General features: G+C 42.9%; 1 protein-coding gene across 1 annotated transcript in view; it reads right to left on the bottom strand.

Moving 5' to 3' along the window:
* The window catches only part of tpo (thyroid peroxidase), a 135,282-nt gene that overhangs the window by 94,235 nt on the left and 21,366 nt on the right, over positions 1-19,681 (bottom strand). Inside the window, exons 3-5 of the mRNA XM_068028488.1 lie at positions 8,919-9,012; positions 7,581-7,750; positions 4,121-4,253 (exon numbers count right to left, since the gene is read on the bottom strand). Of these exons, the coding sequence (XP_067884589.1) occupies positions 4,121-4,253; positions 7,581-7,750; positions 8,919-9,012 (397 nt within the window). The remainder of the gene's footprint in view (positions 1-4,120; positions 4,254-7,580; positions 7,751-8,918; positions 9,013-19,681) is intronic.

Raw genomic sequence — 19,681 nt, 5'->3', positions numbered from 1 at the left:
GATAGGTTGTCTACGAATATTCATTTTAAGCCCACCGACTCCCACAGCTACCTCGACTACACTTCTTCACACCCTGCCTCCTGTCAGGACTCCATTCCATTCTCCCAGTTTCTCCGTCTCCGATGCATCTGCTCTGATGATGCAACCTTCCACGACAGTGCTTCTGATATGTCTTCCTTTTTCCTCAATGGAGGATTCCCCCCCACTGTGGATGACAGGGCCCTCAACCGTGTCCGGCCCATTCCCGCACCTCTACCCTCACCCCTACCCCTTCCTCCCAGAACCATGACAGGGTTCCCCTTGTCCTCACTTTCCATCTCACCTCTGTCCTGGGATTGCTGCAGTGTTCCAACGAACATCAACGCAAGCTCGAGGAACAGCACCTCATTTATCGATAAGGCACAGTACAGCCTGCCGACTGAACATTGAGTTCAATAATTTCAGAGCATGACTGGTCCCCCTTTTCATGTTTAGTTATTTTTTCTTTTTTTCTTTTTCCTTTTTTTTTTGATTATTTTATTTTAGGTTTTTCAGTTTGTTTAGTTTGTTTCCACTGTGCTTACCCACTATTTTGTTTTTTTAAACGTTTTTTTTATGTTTGTGCTTGGAGTGCTTTGTGCTTTCCAATCATTCACACCCTCTCTGTACTAACGCTTTGTCTTTCAGCACACCACTAACATACTGTTCGCCTTTGTTCCATGACCTTCTGGTCAGTTATTCTCTGTGACCCTGTCCTATCAACAGCTTCACCTTTGTTATCTCTTGCCCCAACCCCGCTTTACTTGCTCAAAACCTTTTACATTTCTAATATTTGTCAGTTCTGAAGAAGGGTCTCTGACCTGAAATGTTAACTCTGCTTATCTCTGCATAGATGCTGGCAGACCTGCTGAGTATTTCCAGCATTTCTTGTTTTTCTGCAGGCAACTATGCAGCCTTCTATGGCCAGGCAAAATGCTACAGCCCCCAGAAGATTTGATAACATCAGCAGTAGATGTTCAAGGTGGGCACATCTCAGCAGTTATGCTAAGATGCACATTCTTCCATTTTTGGCACCACAAAGTTCATGTTTGCCTATTCAGTTGTTCTTTATTTTTTAATTGCTGTTTCAGAGCCTTGATACTCAGGCCGAAGACCTTTCCTAAATAAATTCTATGATTTGATTTCCTTGTTCCAACCACCCAGCTAATACTAGGCATGAAAAGATCACTTATAGTTCTCCTTGGATAAGTCCTTGTCAAGATTTCCACTACAATAACTCTTGTCTAGTTAATTAGATTTTTCAATGTATTGATTACCTTGATCATGCCTCAGATATGTGATTATAACAAACACGTATTTCATTTGTTATAATCTATGTGAAATATTTTCTCTCTGCAATTTTCTCCCATTGCCACCTGAAGTCACTGATTCACACTGGCAGGAAGATCCATGGATAAAGGAAGCCCATCTGTTCAGCTCTCAAATTCAAATCTTATTCTTATATTGTGAGTGTCAGTCAATTCATTCACTATAAGTGAACATCACAGCCGAGCTTAATCCCTTCTTTACCTGGCACTGTGATAGGTGCATTTCTGGCATGAGAAATGATTGGGAGTGGGAATAGGGGTCGTTTTCCCCACTGCACCCCCCCCAACTGCACCCACCAACCTCCCCCAGCCTAGGGACACTGAGACCAGTTGTAGTGTCTTCACTGCTGCCTCAGCTTACCCTTAGTGCAGTTTGGGGATGATGCCTAGGCTTTTTATGTGTGCACTGCTCAGCAGTTGATCAACTACATTTACCTACAAAGCAATTCGCAATTAAGGAGCAAAACTGTGTAGAATGGGAATTCAAAAATAAAAATCACAATGGACAATGTTATCCTGTCTTCGGATACAGGGAAAATAGGAAATTTCAGAAATTAAACACAATTCTTGCACAAAACAGGTGTTTCAGAACCCACCTTTGGAAACCCTAGCTATTTGCTGTTGAATTGAAGATTAGTGTCACACCCAATCGGCTGAATGGAGATAACCTTATTTCATGTCTCTCTCCACTCTTCTGGGTTTGCATTCTGGGGTGAGGTAACGGAGCTAGCAAAGTCTTTAAGGTTTATTTAGTTCATCAGGCATTTAGCACAAAATGTAAGCCAAACTGGTTTGGAATTCTTCTTTAAGGCAGACCGACAGTGACACCTGGAGAGATGGCCAGCAAATAAGATTGACGCCATCTGCAAAGATATTTATGGATTTGACCTTACTACACTTCTGACAGAATAGTACTTAGATACATGGATACATAAGAAGCTAAGTTGAAAAAAATTGCTTGCAGGAAAGTAAGGTTGAAAAAAAAAAGGAAGGTAGGCTAAAACTGATAGGGTAAACGTGTTTAAAACTATTGGGATTCATAGGCGAGCAACAGAGTATGCTGACATCAGATATCTTTGGTTATCTGACACGTATTAGTTTTGATGTGATCTACCTTTTTATCTTATCCTCCAAATTCTCTCCGAAAGATGCTGACTCTTTGCTGGATTTAAGTTCCACAGGTATTGATAGCCTCGATCACCTCATCCAAGTGACCATTATTCATGTGTGAGCTTTGACAAAGAGTGTTAAGCAGACATACCAGCATGTGCACTTTCAACAAGGCCAGCGAACAAAACCAGGAGCAGAAGCATTGGTACTGGCTAAGAAATGGGCCCAAAACCTTCCTGCCTTATATGATTGTCTTATTCACTGGACAACTTGCCATAAGGATTAATGTTACATTTTTTTCCAATTCAGCAAAAGTGGGTAAGTGAACACGAAGATGATGGATTTTCCAAAATGTAATGTAAACACCAGCCAGATTAGCAAAAGCTCAGCTCGGCCAACTATGTGATTTTCCAGTGTGCATCTAGAAGAGCAGTAATAGCTTGATGAATTGTTGATAATTACCATCTATTATTGGTTTTCTGGTTGTAGAACTGAAGCAATGATAAGGACCTAAAATGGACCCCCTTTCTCAAATATCATGCTTTCTGCCCTGCAGTTGAATATTACAGCCCAGAATTTCCAGCAATAAAAAGATAGCTTGATGTATTTAAAAAGAAAAACTTTCACAACCCCAGGACATCCCAAAATACCTTACAGTCAATGGAGTACTTTTGAAATTTAGTCACTGTTGCAATGTAGGAAATGGGGCAGCCAATTTGCACGCAGCTTGGTCCCCGAAACAGAAATGAGATAAAAGACAAGATACTTTGTTTTATTGATGTTGGCTGAGGGATAAATATTGGCCAGGACAGGAGGAGAACTCTCCTGCTCTCTTTCAAAATAGAGCTATCGGGTCTTTTACATCCACCTGAGAGGGCAGATTATAGGGGCCTTGATTTAATATTTCACCTGAAAGGCAGCAGCTCCAGCAGTCCAGCACCTTCTCAGCACTGCAGTGGAGTCTCAGCCTAAATCTTGTGCTCAAGTCTCTGGAGTGAGGCTTGAACTAACAGCCTTCTGACACAGAAGTGAGAGTACTATCAGCTGCACCACAACTGACACCCTAAAAACACTACACTTGACTTGATTTTCATTTCTCGATGCCTCTTTGTTTCCCTGTTCACTAGTGGTTTCCTCATTAAATTACCTTTATTGACAGGACTGAAAAAAGAGAAAGGACGGTAAGCCGTAGCTAATCTTTGGTGGTCCTTTGACATCATTTTTTTTGTCCTTCATTGTCAGCACTTTCTGTCATTGTGAAGAACAGTTCACCATGTTTTGGAGTGTTCAGCCAGTATAAGGAACAAGAGCTGGGTTCACATTACATTGTTCAGCATAAAACAACTGCAACAATCAGACTCATGGCCCGGAATTTAACTTTGAGGTAGTGGCCCCGCCCATCGACTGAAAGGTCGGGGGTGAGCCCGCTTCTGCCGGGCCTGGAAGCCATGCTGCTATTTTGTGGGGCCTAGGCCCACAATTGGCCTTGTTCGGGACCTCTGTCCCGCTGAGGCAGGGAGTTCTGAGACAGGGGGGTGGGGGTGTTAAATTCCAGCCATGGAGCATTAGCTATTTGGAAAAGTCCAAATAGCTTTATATTCAAAATCCAAACTGAATTATAATTCAGAGCTACTATTTGAGTAAATGAAGAAGTTTCCAGAAACCTGTTGTTGCACATTCCATTAATCAATCTGTACTTTTGGGCCAAACAACTATTGGAGCAAGTTGGAGGCTGCATATGAGGTAAACATCCTGATGTGGTTGCAAGAGTATTCAATGCATCTGGTGAAAGGAGATCTAAAATAAAATGGAAAGAGCAAAATTCTGTTGTAAATGATTCAAGAGAATATGAAATCAATAGGGTTTCATGACAAACTTTAAGGGCATATTACTTCCAGACTGATGCAATAAATATTTTTAATTTCCATTGGGAAATAAAGAGGACTTGTTTTGGCGTATTTTCTGGTGTGGTTTTTGTTAACAGATAAAGTAAGAGGATTACAACCAGATGATCAGTAGAACAATCATAGGGCCGCACGCCTTAGGTTTTCAGTAACCAACATGCTGAAATCTGAGCACATTTTCTGAATCCGGTTCCTCCGTTAATTCAGCCTGCCTGGAAATTCATAGGCCAGAGATTTGACAGCATCGTATGGTTTTTCACATGCTAAACAGGCACTTAAGCCTCAAATATGTATATGAAGCGCACATTCATTATGAGCTGAAAATGCATTGCCTGCGATATTGCTAGAGGCAAAAAAAAAGACCAGTGCCTGAAACAGGTGTTAGAACTTCTGTATATGAAAATAAAGGGTCTAATGTCTGTTTGTGGCCTCCTGTGTGATAGTGGGTTGTTCTGAGGCAGGCAGCGCTAGGGTCAGCTGCATTCAGGAAAAGCAAGTCTGCGTGTGGCCCTTAAAGACACTGCTGGAAGCTGCCATCAAAAATACTTACCTGAACATGGAGTTGTGAGGAGCAGGCCTGATGAGGCTCATCACTCCCATCCCTACTGATCACCACCCTCCCCGTCAGTCCCCCACCCCTCCCAAATGTCCATCTAAGGATGCACCTGAGGACCATTGCTGGCATTAGATGTCCACAGCATGCCACTTCAATGATATTGAAGCCTGAGGTCTAATATTAAAGGCAACTTGGGCCTAGCCATTCAGGCAGATGGATTGTTCTCTTCACCCTGTTGCCCATTTTTGGATGCAAATTTATTTTCACCCCCTAATGTGCTCACAATGGATCTAACACAATTAAAGAAATCTTACTGGACTGCCATTGACTGCAGCAGTAGCAACTTTATTCTAATTATAGCCAGAACTGTAATCTATATGTGTAAAAACTGATCTTGCACCTAATTCCCTTCCGATATTAGAAAAACTCTATAATTTACTATCAACACAATTAACTATTACTATTTTCCCTACTATTTTTCTGTGTATCATTTCTTCAAGCTTTCAATGTGAATATATGGTTAAACACATCTGGTGAATTGACCTATTTCTGGTGTCAGCAGCAAGATATTGAAAAATACTGACCACAACAATGTGCAACCTTTCAACTGTATCCTCATTCTAATAAATTGTCAGCCTTTCATACTGGAATGAGGACAAATAACTAATTAGAGCTGATGAGATTTTATTCAAGCCTTACAAACTGCGCTCATTATAGCCAAAGTATGCTCCAGGTAATAGTGTTTAAGAGTTTGCGCAGCACTGGGTAAACCTGATTGGCTGCTAAGAATGGAGGCTGCTTTATTCATTAATGTCTGCTACCTTGGGCAACCAGATTTATTGATAGAAATAACCTATTTACTAATTGGGCTTAGGTACTGCCCAGGATACTGCAAATTCATATAAAGTATAAGATTAGCAATAGTGCATTACGATCTTTGTGCAATACTATGTAATAAAACCTCTTGATGTTTCCCATCAGTAAACTACCTACAGCATGGCTACACCATCAGAATTACTATTACTGATAATGGAGATCTGATGAGATTCAACAACAGCCTAATATAAGTGATAAATCATTTGGTCACTCTCAAGTAATCAACTGTAGCGACGCTGTCAACCTGTTGGGAAATATATTTTCAAATAACTTCACAGTGAAAATAAACATCCCTTGGGAGAATCCATGTATGGGAGTGGAAGGGACATTTAAAATAGGTAGTGCACTCCTTAAATACTCCATTGCTTTCTCCAATGGTTTATTTAATAGAATTTGTAAAAGTTTTGCTATGATTTATTAAACAAGATGGCAGAGTAGGTGTAGCACATTATCCTAGCCAAATTTGAGAGCCAGGTTTGTGCAAATTGATGGTGTGAAAGCTATTTCATTCTGCTGGCAGTGGTGCTTTGCCAGGTATCAGCTCAGCTCCAGGCTAGTTAATATCAAATTAAGGGATATGGTAGCTTAGAGGTTATTAGGTTCATGATCCAGAGGTCGGACTAATAATCCAGAAAATGTGAGTTTGAACCTCACTAGGACAGTTTGAATTCAGTTTAAAACATCTTGAGATACAAAAATAAAGTGACTATGAATCTGCCAGATTGTTGTAAAAACCCAACTGGTTCACTGATGTCCTTATCCAGGCAGGCCTTCATGTGACTTCAGACCAACATCAGCATGGTTGACTCTTAACTGTTCTCTGAATTGGCCTAGCTCAGTTGTATCATCACCTTATTGGAGCAACTAGGGAGGTGCAATAAATGCTGGCCTTGCCCATGGTGTCCAGATCACAAAAATACTTTTTAAAAAACTAAATTTTACTCCACCTGGTACCTGGGAGTACTAGATAATGATACTGGGTAACAAAATGGATAATGACTCACTTTGCCCTGAGTCCAGGTTTGAAACTCAAGTCCCCATACCTGCACATATTGGACTGAATTTTATCAGCCCTTGAAGGAAGGGCAGGGTGGTGGGGCGGGGCGTAAATTGTGAGGGAAGGCAGTGGCGGGGTGGGGGTGGGGGTGTGAGTGGGAGGGGAGGAGAGGAGCGGAGTGCCCACCGCTTTCCTGATACCATTTAATTTAGTCAGGGGCGGGGATGACCGAGGGCAGTTAATAGTCACTTAAGAGCCTCATCCTGCTGCCGCTGGCATTTTACCAGTGGCAGTGGGGGGGGGGGGGGGGGGGGGGGGGGAGAGGGAGGGCGGTGATAGGGCCTCCGGCGTGTAGGGAGGCAGCCCGTAACACCAGGTGGCCTCTGTGTAAGCTTGGTGGTGATGGGGATCACACTCCACCCCTCGCCAGGGCATGCCTGACTGGCCCTTGTGAGCCCACTCCCATTTCCCTCTTCTCTGAGCAGCACTTCTCTTGGTCCCAGGACTACTACAGTCTCAGCAGTGATCACTGCTCCCGGTGGTGCTGCTGGGACTTCTGAGCTGCCAGCCCTCTGATTGGCCAGCTGCTCTTGGAATCAGGATCCTTAAAGGAACAGGGACCCTGTGCCAGTTCAGTTAATTGCCTGAGAGATGTTAAATGCAGCTGGGTGTCCCCAAACAAACTGAAGCAGGCATCCTCTCACCTTTCTGGCCTGGTGTTGGGACCCCCACAAGCTGCATGTAATTCAGGCCATTCTTTCTGACTCTGAGGATGGACATAACCAACTTACCAGTAGTATTTGTTGATCTCCTGTATTTCTGGTGCACTTTCTTTTGGATCAGATACAATGACATTTCCATGATCTCAGCAGCTCTGGAAATCTTTCTGCTCTCAGGCTCTGGCCTCTTGAAAAGTGACAGCAACTCAACGGAAGAAGACAGTTTACTGACATCAATATCCCTGATAAGTAAATATAAAGAAAAAGGAATTCTATGTCAGCCTATTACTGATATGTATATGCATTGCCTCAAATAGTTAAAATTATCCAGTCTCAGTTGTGTTTTATAGAAGGTGTGCAAAATAAAGGAATTTACAGGGAGACGGGAATTAGTACATTTTAATTTTTCAACTTATTAACCTGGTTGTTAGTCAAATATGGTTTGTATGAGGTTGATTGTGAAGCACAGGATGAATTACTGATTTAGAAGTCCGGGTTTATATTAGACAATTGAAGCTGAAGTTTTATGACTCTGCTTTTGGTCTCATTTTTGATAGTGAAGCCAAATATTGTTCTTTAGGATTCTGCCAATCCAAACAATCTCTGATTATTTGATAGAATTAGGGGAACTTTAGTTTGGATTAGAATTCAATTTCAGATCATTCAATGCACACAAGATTTATCAGTAGCTAAATTTCAAGTATGTTTCCTCAGTTAGAAGGAACCTTTTATCTTGTCTTCACTGATGGGAGGTGTAAATACAATGTGATAAGCTTACATAGGCAGTTTCCTTTATAAATATCAACACAATGATTTATAATGGATATATAAAAGTAAGGACAGAGGGTCCTAAATTCCTTAGCAAACCAATGGATACCACTGCGGCAGTGCACAGCAAAGGTACACAGGGGATGGAGAGGCTTGAGGACTGATGTAAATTTATCCTTGGACCTCCTCAGAATACATCAGATGAGCTGTGGGTGCCAATGAGGTTACCCAACACATTTCGCCTATTGAAGCCTTCCAAATTTTGGCCTGCACCTCAGTTTTCAGTCCTGGGAGAAGGAGGTGATTGGGAGGGGGCACGAGCGGGCTGAAAGCAGGTGGCAGTTGTTAAATCCTCAAAATGTTCCAAGTTTTTAGGCCATTTTTGATCTGCCTCCAGTTGTCTGTTTAAGGGTTGTTGGTTGGGCAGTTCAAGACCTGGAAATGCTCATCGTAAGATCCAGCTAGGGCAAATAAATTTAGGAGTAAAGTTTCTGCTGACCCCTGACCAAAATTATGGCAGGAGATCGGGACAGCCTCTGTGGAAATTCAGGAACCCTGTGTGCAAGGCCACAAGAGATCTACTCGTCTAACTTAATTTTTTTTTAAGAGAAGTGCTTATTATAATAAGTTTGTTGCTCTTACCTTTTCATTGTTTGATGTATAGCACTGTCCACCATGTTTAGTCCTTCTTGAACCGCATTGGGTAAGAAGGAGTCACCAAGCTTTTCTAAATACTCTTCATGGTACAAGAAAAATGGTAAGTTACACAGTCAAATCATCTCATATATCGTTAAGCAATGCAGTGCCTATATTTATGATTTATTGACTTATTATACCAATTGCTCTGCTTATTGAAGCTTCACTACTATAATACCTATTCAGCTTTGTAATTCTTTAAGGATTAGCATGATTGTAACTGAGCTGATGGTAATTTCATTATTTAAATGTTCTCATTCATTCTCATCTATTTTACTAATCATTTCTTGGATCAGCTCAAACCTCAGGAAAGTAAACTTAGCAATTCCACCAACATGATATTTTTTCTATCTTCCACACTAATCATCCTGCAGCTTTTCTGAGAGAGGTTCGGTTTTGTAATGTGGACCATTTTGGAAGTGGAATGAGATTTTTTTTGTGGTGCTTCCTTATGTTTGCCTGTGAGTCTTCGTGCTGATCAAAGTGTTGATGAGAGTTTTACACTCAGCTTTATGATCCAATGTTCCCTCCGGCACCAGCACGAAGGCTTCCATTTTACACATGACCCACCTGGTCTGTCTGAATGAGAATAGTAATGTTGGCGTCATTTTGTTCTGGAACTCCTGAAAGTGTATCAAAAATATTGATATCCTAGGATTGTAGCATGGATACATAATAAGTGCTTTTAAAAAAAAATTGTTTTTGGGATGTGGCCAAAGCTAGTATTAACTGCCCCTACCTATTTGCCCTGAGAAGGTGATGGTTGGCCTTCTTCTTGAATTTGCAAAAATAGTTTGATCCAACTGAGCTGCTTGATAGGCCCCTGCAGAGGATAATTAAGAATAAACCATAAACAGATCAGACCAGGTCAGGTTTCCTACCCTAAAGGACATTCGTGGACCAGTTGGATTTTATATGACATTCTGACAGCTTTCTGGTCACTTTTACTGAGACCAGCTTTTTATCTCCAAATTTTTTAAAAACTGAATTTGTATTCTCACACTGTCATGGTGGGAATTGAACATCATTTTCCATTAATTAGTGATTTCCTAAATGTAATTTTTAGGGTGAGTTTTCACTTTGTTGGGGTTGGAACAGGAAATAGAATCTAACCTCATAATGCTTTGTTGATGCTATTACACTAATATTTTTCTGCCTCTGCAGGATGTATGGAGCTGCTCCAATACCATAGTGGTGACAGATATGTCAAACTTTATGGATAAGATTCATTATCGCATTGCTTCTTATGGGACCTTGTTTTGTGCAAATTGGCTGCTGTGTTTCCTTCATACCAAGTGACTACAGGTCAAATGTACTTCAGTGGTTGTAAAGTGCTTTGGGACATTCCTGAGGGAATGAAAGGCACTATATGAATGCAAGTCTTTTTTTTACTGGCAGGAGCAACAGAAGGTTAGTATATTAAATGCAAGTATGATAAATAACAGTATGTGTAGATCCTTAGAGAGCAAAGACATGAAAATCATTTATTACATATTCACTTGTTTATCATGAAATGGGTTGTTTGTTTTTACCTCACAATGTGGAAAATACTGCAATTGAGTTCCTGCAATGATACCACCAGCAAAAGCAAGTTATAGTTTAAAGAACACAATGAGCAGATTGAGATTGCAATGTGTGATATTAATATGCAAATGCTGATGTATTCATGTGAAGTTTCATTGTTTGCTATTTTAACAGATAGAGCTTCCATAAAAATTATGGGTAAAAAGAATTGCATATGAACTCATTGAGGTCTCACACTATTATTGCAAGGTATGATTTCACCCCACCATTATTTTGGGAGTACAAGTTCACTCATGCATGATTATGTGTGTTCATATAACATACGCGTGACTCAGAAAGTAGCATTGGGCTTTAACTGAAACAGCTAAAGTAGGTTAGGAATGAGCATGTATATAAGAAAATATGTGAAATGAGCAAAGAATATAGAATAATAATTATAGAGGATTTTACCCCCAAATAAACTGGCAAGTAGAGACATCAAAAAGGGTACAGGGAATAGAGTTTTGCAATGTTTGTCCTTTCTTACAATCCTTTCTTACCCAACATATAAAAAGTCCAACAAGAGAGGGAACACTGGTGGATCTCATAATGGGAAATGAATCAGAACAGATAAGAGGGACACCTAGGCAATAGAGATCACAACGCCATAAGGTTTAAGATAAAGATTGAGAAGAATGTAAGTAAGACAAAGACCAACATAATAAATTGGAAAAAAAAAATGATTTTAAGGGGATGAGAATGAATCTAGGGAAATTATACTGAAATAACAAAGAAATAGAACCATAGGGGGAAACATTTAAAATGGTGATCAATAGAGTTCTACTAGATTGATAAATACATCCTATGAAAAAGCAAGGACAAATCAACCAGTAATGATAACCATAGAGAAATAGAGAATTTAGGGCAAAATTGAAACTAAAGGAAAAGGCATTCACTAAGTTATATAGGCAACAAAGAAGAGGATGGCAAAAGGATTTACAAAAAGGTTAGGAAAAAAACACGATTAGGAAGGCAAAGAGAAACTACAAAATTAAGTTATCAAGGAATATAAGAAAGAATAGTGAAATATTATTCATACATATAAACAATCAAAGAAAATCAGGATAGGGAAAGGGCTATTAAGGGATACACATGAAAAACTCATGGGTAATGATAGCAAAATGGCTGAAATACTGAAAAATTAGCTTGCCCAAGTATTTATTGGAGAAATGACCATGGTGAGCGTTACATTAGAAGAGATAAAAACGGATATAAAGACATTTAAAATTGAAAGAGGGTGGGGGGAGATAATTGATAAAATAAACAATCTTAGAGAGGGTCAAACCTCTGGTCTGGGTGGATTGTACCTGTATACATTAAAAGAAGTTAGGGATGAGTTAGCAAAGGCAATATTATATATTAAAAATTAATTAGAAAAGGGAATTGTGCCAGAGGATTGACAGACAGCTGATGTGATTCTCAGATATAAAAAGGGACATAGGGGTGGCACAGTGGCGCAATGGTTAGCACCACAGCCTCACAGCTCCAGGGACCCGGGTTCGATTCTGGGTGCTGCCTGTGCGGAGTTTGCAAGTTCTCCCTGTGACCGCGTGGGTTTTCGCTGGGTGCTCCGGTTTCCTCCCACAGCCGAAGACTTGTAGGTGATAGGTAAATTGGCCATTATAAATTTCTCCTAGTGTAGGTAGGTGGTAGGGAATATGGGATTACCGTAATGTTAGTATAAATGGATTGTTGTTGGTCGGTACAGAGTTGGTGGGCCGAAGGGCCTGTTTCAGTGCGATATCTCGAAATAAAACAAGTTCAGGAAACTATAGATCAATTTGCTTAACATTGGTGACAGGACAGATAATGGAATTGTTCATCAAAAACACAATAGAAAAATATCTAGGAACTGAAAATATAATGGAGGTGTCAGCATTGATTTCTAAAGGGGAAGGTCATGCTTGACCAACTTTTTTGAAGATGTAAAAGAAAGGATATAAAAGGGCAGTGTAATCGACACAATGGACTGGATTGTACTGACTGACACGAAATCCCGATGCTGGGTTCATTTGTGGTTCACGCGGCCGCACCAGCTGGTGGCAGAACTGCTGCGGTGATCTTCCGCTATGCGGCTAATTAGCGCCCAGCTGGTGGGGGATCCAGTCAATAACAGGTAGCGGGTGAGAGCTTGTGCTGGCAGGGGGGTTAATGGTGCCATCTTTAAAGGACAGTATGAAGCCTTCATATGGCCGCACACAGAAAAGAAAAAGGGGTGCAGCAAAAGGGAACTTGTGGAGGACCCAGAAAACATACTGCTGTGGGTGCAGCAATATTTAATAGGATTCCTGATTTTGTGTCTGAAGGGAGAGTAACCCCATACCGCTCGAGTGGGACAAACAAGCCCATCGTAATTCTTAGGGATAAAGGGGCCACGAGATCCATTTTACTGGGAAAGGGCCTCATCTTTCCTCCAGAGAGTGCAGTCAATGTCAGAATAATCGTAAATGGTATTGGAGGGCAGTGTACGCCTGTACCTGTACACCGGGTGCGACCTAGTTTCGGGACCAGTGACTGTAGGGATTGTCCCTAGTTTGCCTGTGGACGGGGTTGACCTGCTCCTAGATAATGATCTGGCGGGGGTGAAGGTGGTGGCTTCCCCAGTAGTGAAATAGAGACCGCAGGAGGTCAGAGAGACAGGGCAATGGCAGGAGACGGTCCTCTGCAGTTCCTCTGAATGTGTAGTGAATCAGGCCATGATCAAACCAGCTCCCCCAGAGGAGACTGAATTGGCACTGCAGGCAGATGACCATGAGGTGTGTCTGTCTGAGACTTTCTTTGGAATAAATTGAATGGATCTTCCCTAGTTGAGGTTCAGCAAATTGACCCAGTATTGCGAGAGTTAGCACAGGCTGCCAAGACTGAAATTGAAGCAGAAGGAGTCACTTTAGATTAGATTAGAGATACAGCACTGAAACAGGCCCTTCGGCCCACTGAGTCTGTGCCGACCATCAACCACCCATTTATACTAATCCTATGCTAATCCCATATTCCTACCAAACATCCCCATCTGTCCCTATATTTCCCTACCCCCTACCTATACTAGTGACAATTTATAATGGCCAATTTACCTACCAACCTGCAAGTCTTTTGGCTTGTGGGAGGAAACCGGAGCACCCGGAGAAAACCCATGCAGACACAGGGAGAACTTGCAAACTCCACACAGGCAGTACCTGATTGCTACTATTTAAAAAATGAGGTACTGATGAGGAAATGGAGTTCTCCTCACAGACCTGAGAGCAAAGAGTGGACAGTGGTTCACCAGTTAGTGGTGCCGCAGAGGTACCGGAAAGAAATATTAAGAATGGTCCATGAGATTACAATGGCTGTACATGTGGGCATACGAAAACCAAAGCCCGCATAAGACAGCAGTTTGACTGGCCAAAACTCCACAAAGATGTGGTAGAGTCCTGTAGGAGTTGCCACATGTGCCAGGTTGAGGGAAAGCCTCAACTTACATTGAAATCTGTGCCCCTAAGTCCTGTACCGGCGTTTTCAGAACCCTCAAGCAAAGGGCTGGTGAATTGTAAGGGACCCCTGCCGAGAACAAAAAGGGACAGACAGGCACAGGGCTGGCAAGAAGTTAGAGAGGAAAGGGGAAACAGGGACAAAGAGGACAGATAACAGGAGGTCTGGGAGGATTCCCAAATAAAAACTCCTACTGTCTGGTCAGCCAACCCCCAAAATGTTTGTAACATTAGACCCCACATCCTCCTATGTAAATGCCGACAGCAGAAGCACCCCACCATGGTTGTTAACAGCATTTACAGAAACTTTCAGGGACAATGAAAGTCCTCAAGAGGACATAGAGGCTGTGGGGCTGATGCCTCACCTAGTTGAAGTGCCATAGGGGAGTGCACTGGGCAAATACCTGCAAGCAGGAATGCCCAGAGGACAAAGAGAAGATTAGCAAAGAATCCTGCCCCATAGTCAGGAGAAAAGGGAACCAACCATACCCTAAGTGAAAAGAAACTGCATGACTCATCAGAGCACTGGAAGAGAGATCAGAGTGGATCCACCCACTGCTGACTCCCATGATCATAACTCCAAACCAGGGCTAAATAAATCTAACCCTCCCCCTGTAGACCTCAACAGGAACAAAGACACCCTAGACAATCATGGAAATGTGCAAACTGCAAACCTCCCCAAAAATCACATTCCCAACATATTACAGGCTGCTAGTGAAGAAACTTTAAACCCCTTGGGCAACACATAACTATCTCAGACCCACCTCAAGGAAAAGGGGGCAGTTTAAAGCAGCACTACTACACAGGAATGGCAGGCTATAACAATTTTAAGATTTTTGAATGAATGAGAATGAATGAGAGAAATGCATGTTGTATTTTCCTGTACTTTCTCTTCCTTCTAATTTGTAATGAATTGCTCCCCCATAATGTCACATTTCATTTGGCCAGAGGTGGAGGTGTGACAGAAACCATACCTGCCAAATGGAAACATATTAATTTCAGGATATGGAACATTATCTGAGTGTTTATTGGACATTAAACATAACTTGTTTAAAAGGACCACAGAGCAGTGGCTGAAAACATGGCTGCACATTTGCATTCTGAGAGACAGTTGCCTAGAGAGGCAATGGGAGTGCTCCCTGATTCAATTAGCCAGATGTGGGTTTTGTCAATCATGGTGAACAAAAGACTTTGAGAGTCATTGTCTATGTAAGAGCCAGCACTCCACCACCCCCTCCCCCCCTCCACCACCCTCCCACCCCGGGCACACTGAATGTGTCTATTAAACTTTGAAGAATCAACAACCCTTGCAGACGATGCTGTGTCAAACAAAGAGATAATCACATGGCTAACTTGCTGGACAACCTGGGAATTGATGGAATTGTGCTCACAGTAAAGTTCTGAGACAGACTGCAATTTTGAAGACCACAGAGAAGCAAGGTCACTCTGTCTCTCTCTGTCTCTCTCTCTCATGCAAAGTTCCAGGGATCCACGGAAGTAACTTAAGCCTCAAGACAGAAGACACTGCAGCCTTCTGGTACCACCAAAACAAGTTTGAAAGTGTGCACTGGGCCCTAACAAGAACTGCAAGACTTAACTTCAGTCAAAGACTTCACAGAGAAACCAAAAAACAGTAACTGAATTCCATCTACTACTTCAAACCTTCCCCCTTTAGTTTTTTTCTTCTCCTCTGTATCTATTTGTGTGTGTTTATCGTGTATGCATGCCAGCATGGTTGTGTCACGTATTTTTAGTAGTTTTAACTGAGTTAGAGTGCTAAGGTTAATAAACTTACACCTTTCTTGTTTAAACCTGATAAAGCCTGTCTGATTGATTTCTTTACAATTACAATTAGAGAGCAGCGAGCAAAGACTCACTGAGATGAAGCTAAAAACACTGTGTTTTAAAACTTAAACCCTGTTATGGTCAAACCAGGAAAGGGGCGAGAGAGGAGCATGAGACCCCTTCCTCACCTGGTCATAACACTTCTTCTGACCAGAGGAGTCAAGCTCAAGAGTGCAGAGCACCTATCTCCCTTTGGAGCCTTGACAGCACAATAGCTCTCACCCACTTAGCATTGCCTGTACTCACTGCAGGGGACCTGGGAGATACCATTCCACTGAAAGCCTTCCACACTGGCCTTCCACACAGCAATCCCTTTAAAGGTCCCAGCCTTCCAATTTCTGCCCTGAGCCTTCCTGCTTGTAAACACAGCATAACTGAATGGCTGTTAGTTTCAGCCAACACTTGCTCACCAGCTGCTCAGCTTTTGCCTCCTTTGAGCTGGTGAGCTGCTGAAGCTCCAAGGACCCATGCTCCTCATGGAAAATCCTAAATGCAGTGGAATATCGTCTTCAGGTGACAACATGACAGGCTCAGCTGGATGCCCTCTGCTGACCTGTGGGGTCCCAATCCCCCTGCCTGACTGCTCCTCAGAAATTTGGCTGGCAGTGGGAAGTCATCGGGTATCCGCTCTGCCCATTCTCCCGCCATTTTCCTGGTCACCTGCTCCAAGCCCATCACCACGGACTGGTAAAATTCCACCCAATATATTTGGATTTCCTAAAAGCCTTTATTAAGCTGCCACATATAGACTCGTGAAGGGCATTAGGAATGAACAATAAATGCTGGCTTGGCAGTGATGCAGACATCCCAAGAACGGTTAATAAAAGAACATGTGGAGTCAGGGGACAAGTAGCAGAATGGATAGTAAGCTAGTTACAAAACAGAGAGCAAAGATGAGGGGTTAAAAGGTAGCTGCTCAGTTTGGCAAATGGTTGGAAATGGTGTTCTACAAGGATCGGTGGTGGGACCACTATTGTTCACCATTTACTAAAACAATTTTGGTCTTGGGAATTGGAAGTACATCATCAAAATTTGCGAAGGACACCAAATTGGCAGGTGTGGCTAGTACAGAGGAGGACTACAACAAGACGTTAATAAACTTGCAGAATGCGTTTGTAATTGGCAAGTATATTTCAATATACAGAAGGGTGAGGTAATTTATTTTGGTAAGAAGAATGAGAAGACTAGATATTCCTTGGACAATAAGTGTTTAAACAAGGTAGAGGAACAGAAGAATCTGGGGGTACAGATATACAAGTCACCAAAAGTAGCAATACAGATTAAAAAGGCCATAAAAAAGCAAAGTACTGGGGTTCATTTCTAGAACAATATAATTTAAAATTAGGGAAGTTATGTTAAGCATATCGAACCCTGGTTAGACCACACTTGGAATAGTGTGAACAGTTCTGGTCTCCATATTATAGAAAGGATATAGAGGCACTGGAGAAGATAAAAAAAAAACAGATTTACTAGAATGATACCAGAACTGAGAGATTATGCCTATCAGGAAAGATTGAACAGGCTGGGGCTCTTAAGACTGCGGGGTAACCTGATAGAGGTCTTCAAGGTAAGGGGGCTTGATAAGGTAGAAGATGTATCCACTTGCATGTGGATGCATGCAAGAGCTAGGGGCCGTAATCAATAAGCTAGTCACTAATAAATCCAACTGGAAATTCAGGAGAAATTTTTTCACATAAAGAACAAAAGAAATAGGAGCTGGAGTAGGCCATTTGACACTTCGAGCCTGCTCCGACATTCAACAAGATCATGGCTGATATCCCAGAAGGTGGTTAGAATGTGGAACACTTTATCACAAGGAGCAGTTGAGGTGAGTTTGTGTGAAAGAACGAGTTGGTGATGCAGAGGTTATGATAGGTATACAACTCAAGCAGTCTCTGCCCGTTCTCATTCATCCTTCCAACGCCATAGCGCCCAAGGCAGGAGGGCCATGAGTCATGGTTGGCCCCAACCCTGGCATTAAAGTCCCCCAGCAGGAACAGGTGTTCGGTGTTGGGGATGCTGCGAATGATGTTATGGAGTTCCTCGTAGGACTGGTCTTTAGCTTCAGGTGGGGAGCAGAGTGTTGGAGCAGAGATGCTGAGTAGGTGTACTGGACCAGAGGTGGTGAGCAGTCGGATGGACAGTATGCGTTCCGAGCTATTTGAGGGAGGCTCTATCATGCTGAGCAAGGGGTTTCTGATGGCGAAGCCCACTCCATGCTGTCTTGGTTCTTCAGGATCTCTGCCCTGCCAGAAGAAGGTGTAGTCTTGCTCTGCTAGAGATCCACTCACGGGGAGGCGTGTCTCCTGAAGTGCTGCAATGTCTACATTGACTCTACTGAGCTCATTGTTAATGGTGGCGGTCTTCCGAGAATCGTTGATTTGTGTCAGGTCTTCCGACAGGCCAGGACACATAGTTCTGATGTTCCGGCTTGCAAAGCGAAGGGCTGGTACCTTCTTTCCTTTTTTCATGTTGTTTGGTGTGGTGTATCAGTCCACCTTTCGGGCAATGACCCTGAGCTCCAAGCACCCATTGAAGCAGGTAGGCTGTGGCGGAACAGAACTTTATTGACCAGGGGCTGCCCGGTTTGAGGCGGGTGGTAGCTGTCCAGTGAGGTGCGATGACCTCTCCCACCAACAAAGGCAACCTGTGGCGCCCAATCTCTATGCCAATTTAGCTGGACTTATAACCCGTAACTGCTGCCTTCCATGTTGTTTCAGTCGCTGTGAGGCAACTATGGAGTGACCTCTCCATGGCACATGCCTGGGCGAATGTATGGAGGTTGAGAGTTGTCCAAGAGGCACCCAAGATCGAGTCGTTGGCACCAGCTAGACCTCATCATCACAAGGCGAGCCTCCTTAAACAGTGTTCAAATCACACGCGGCTTCCACAGTGCGGACTGCGACACCGAGCACTCCCTGGTGTGCAGCAAGGTTAGTCTCAGACCAAAGACGTTGCATCATTCCAAGCAGAAGGGCCACGCGCGCATCAACATGAGCAGAATTTCTCATCCACAGCTGTTACAAAAATTTCTAAATTCACTTGTAACAGCCCTTCAAAACACTCCCACAGGGGATGCTGCGACCAAGTGGGCCCACATCAGAGACGCCATCTATGAGTCAGCTTTGACCACCTATGGCAAACGTGTGAAGAGAAATGCAGACTGGTTTCAATCTCATAATGAAGAGCTGGGACCTGTCACAGCCGTTAAGTGCATTGCACTGTTGAACTACAAGAAAGCCCCCAGCGAGTTAACATCCGTAGCACTTAAAGCAGCCAGAAGCACTGCACAAAGAACAGCCAGGCGCTGCACAAATGACTACTGGCAACACCTATGCAGTCATATTCAGCTGGCCTCCGACACCAGAAACATCAGAGGAATGTATGATGGCATTAAGAGAACTTTTGGGCCAACCATCAAGAAGATTGCCCCCCTCAAATCTAAATCAGGGGACATAATCACTGACCAACGCAAACAAATGGACCGCTGGGTTGAGCACTACCTAGAACTGTACTCCAGGGAGAATGTTGTCAATGAGACTGCCCTCAATGCAGCCCAGCCTCGACCAGTCATGGATGAGCTGGACATACAGCCAACAAAATCGGAACTCAGTGATGCCATTGATTCGCTAGCCAGCGGAAAAGCCCCTGGGAAGGACAGTATTACCCCTGAAATAATCAAGAGTGCCAAGCCTGCTATACTCTCAGCACTACATGAACTGCTATGCCTGTGCTGGGATGAGGAAGCAGTACCTCAGGACATGCGCGATGCCAATATCATCACCCTCTATAAAAACAAAGGTGACCGCGGTGACTGCAACAACTACCGTGGAA

The sequence above is a fragment of the Heterodontus francisci genome, chromosome 3, assembly GCF_036365525.1.
Source record: "Heterodontus francisci isolate sHetFra1 chromosome 3, sHetFra1.hap1, whole genome shotgun sequence".
NCBI classification, from domain to species: domain Eukaryota; kingdom Metazoa; phylum Chordata; class Chondrichthyes; order Heterodontiformes; family Heterodontidae; genus Heterodontus; species Heterodontus francisci.
The sequence above is the reverse complement of the archived record's forward strand: the minus strand, read 5'-3'. Positions and strand labels throughout refer to the sequence as shown.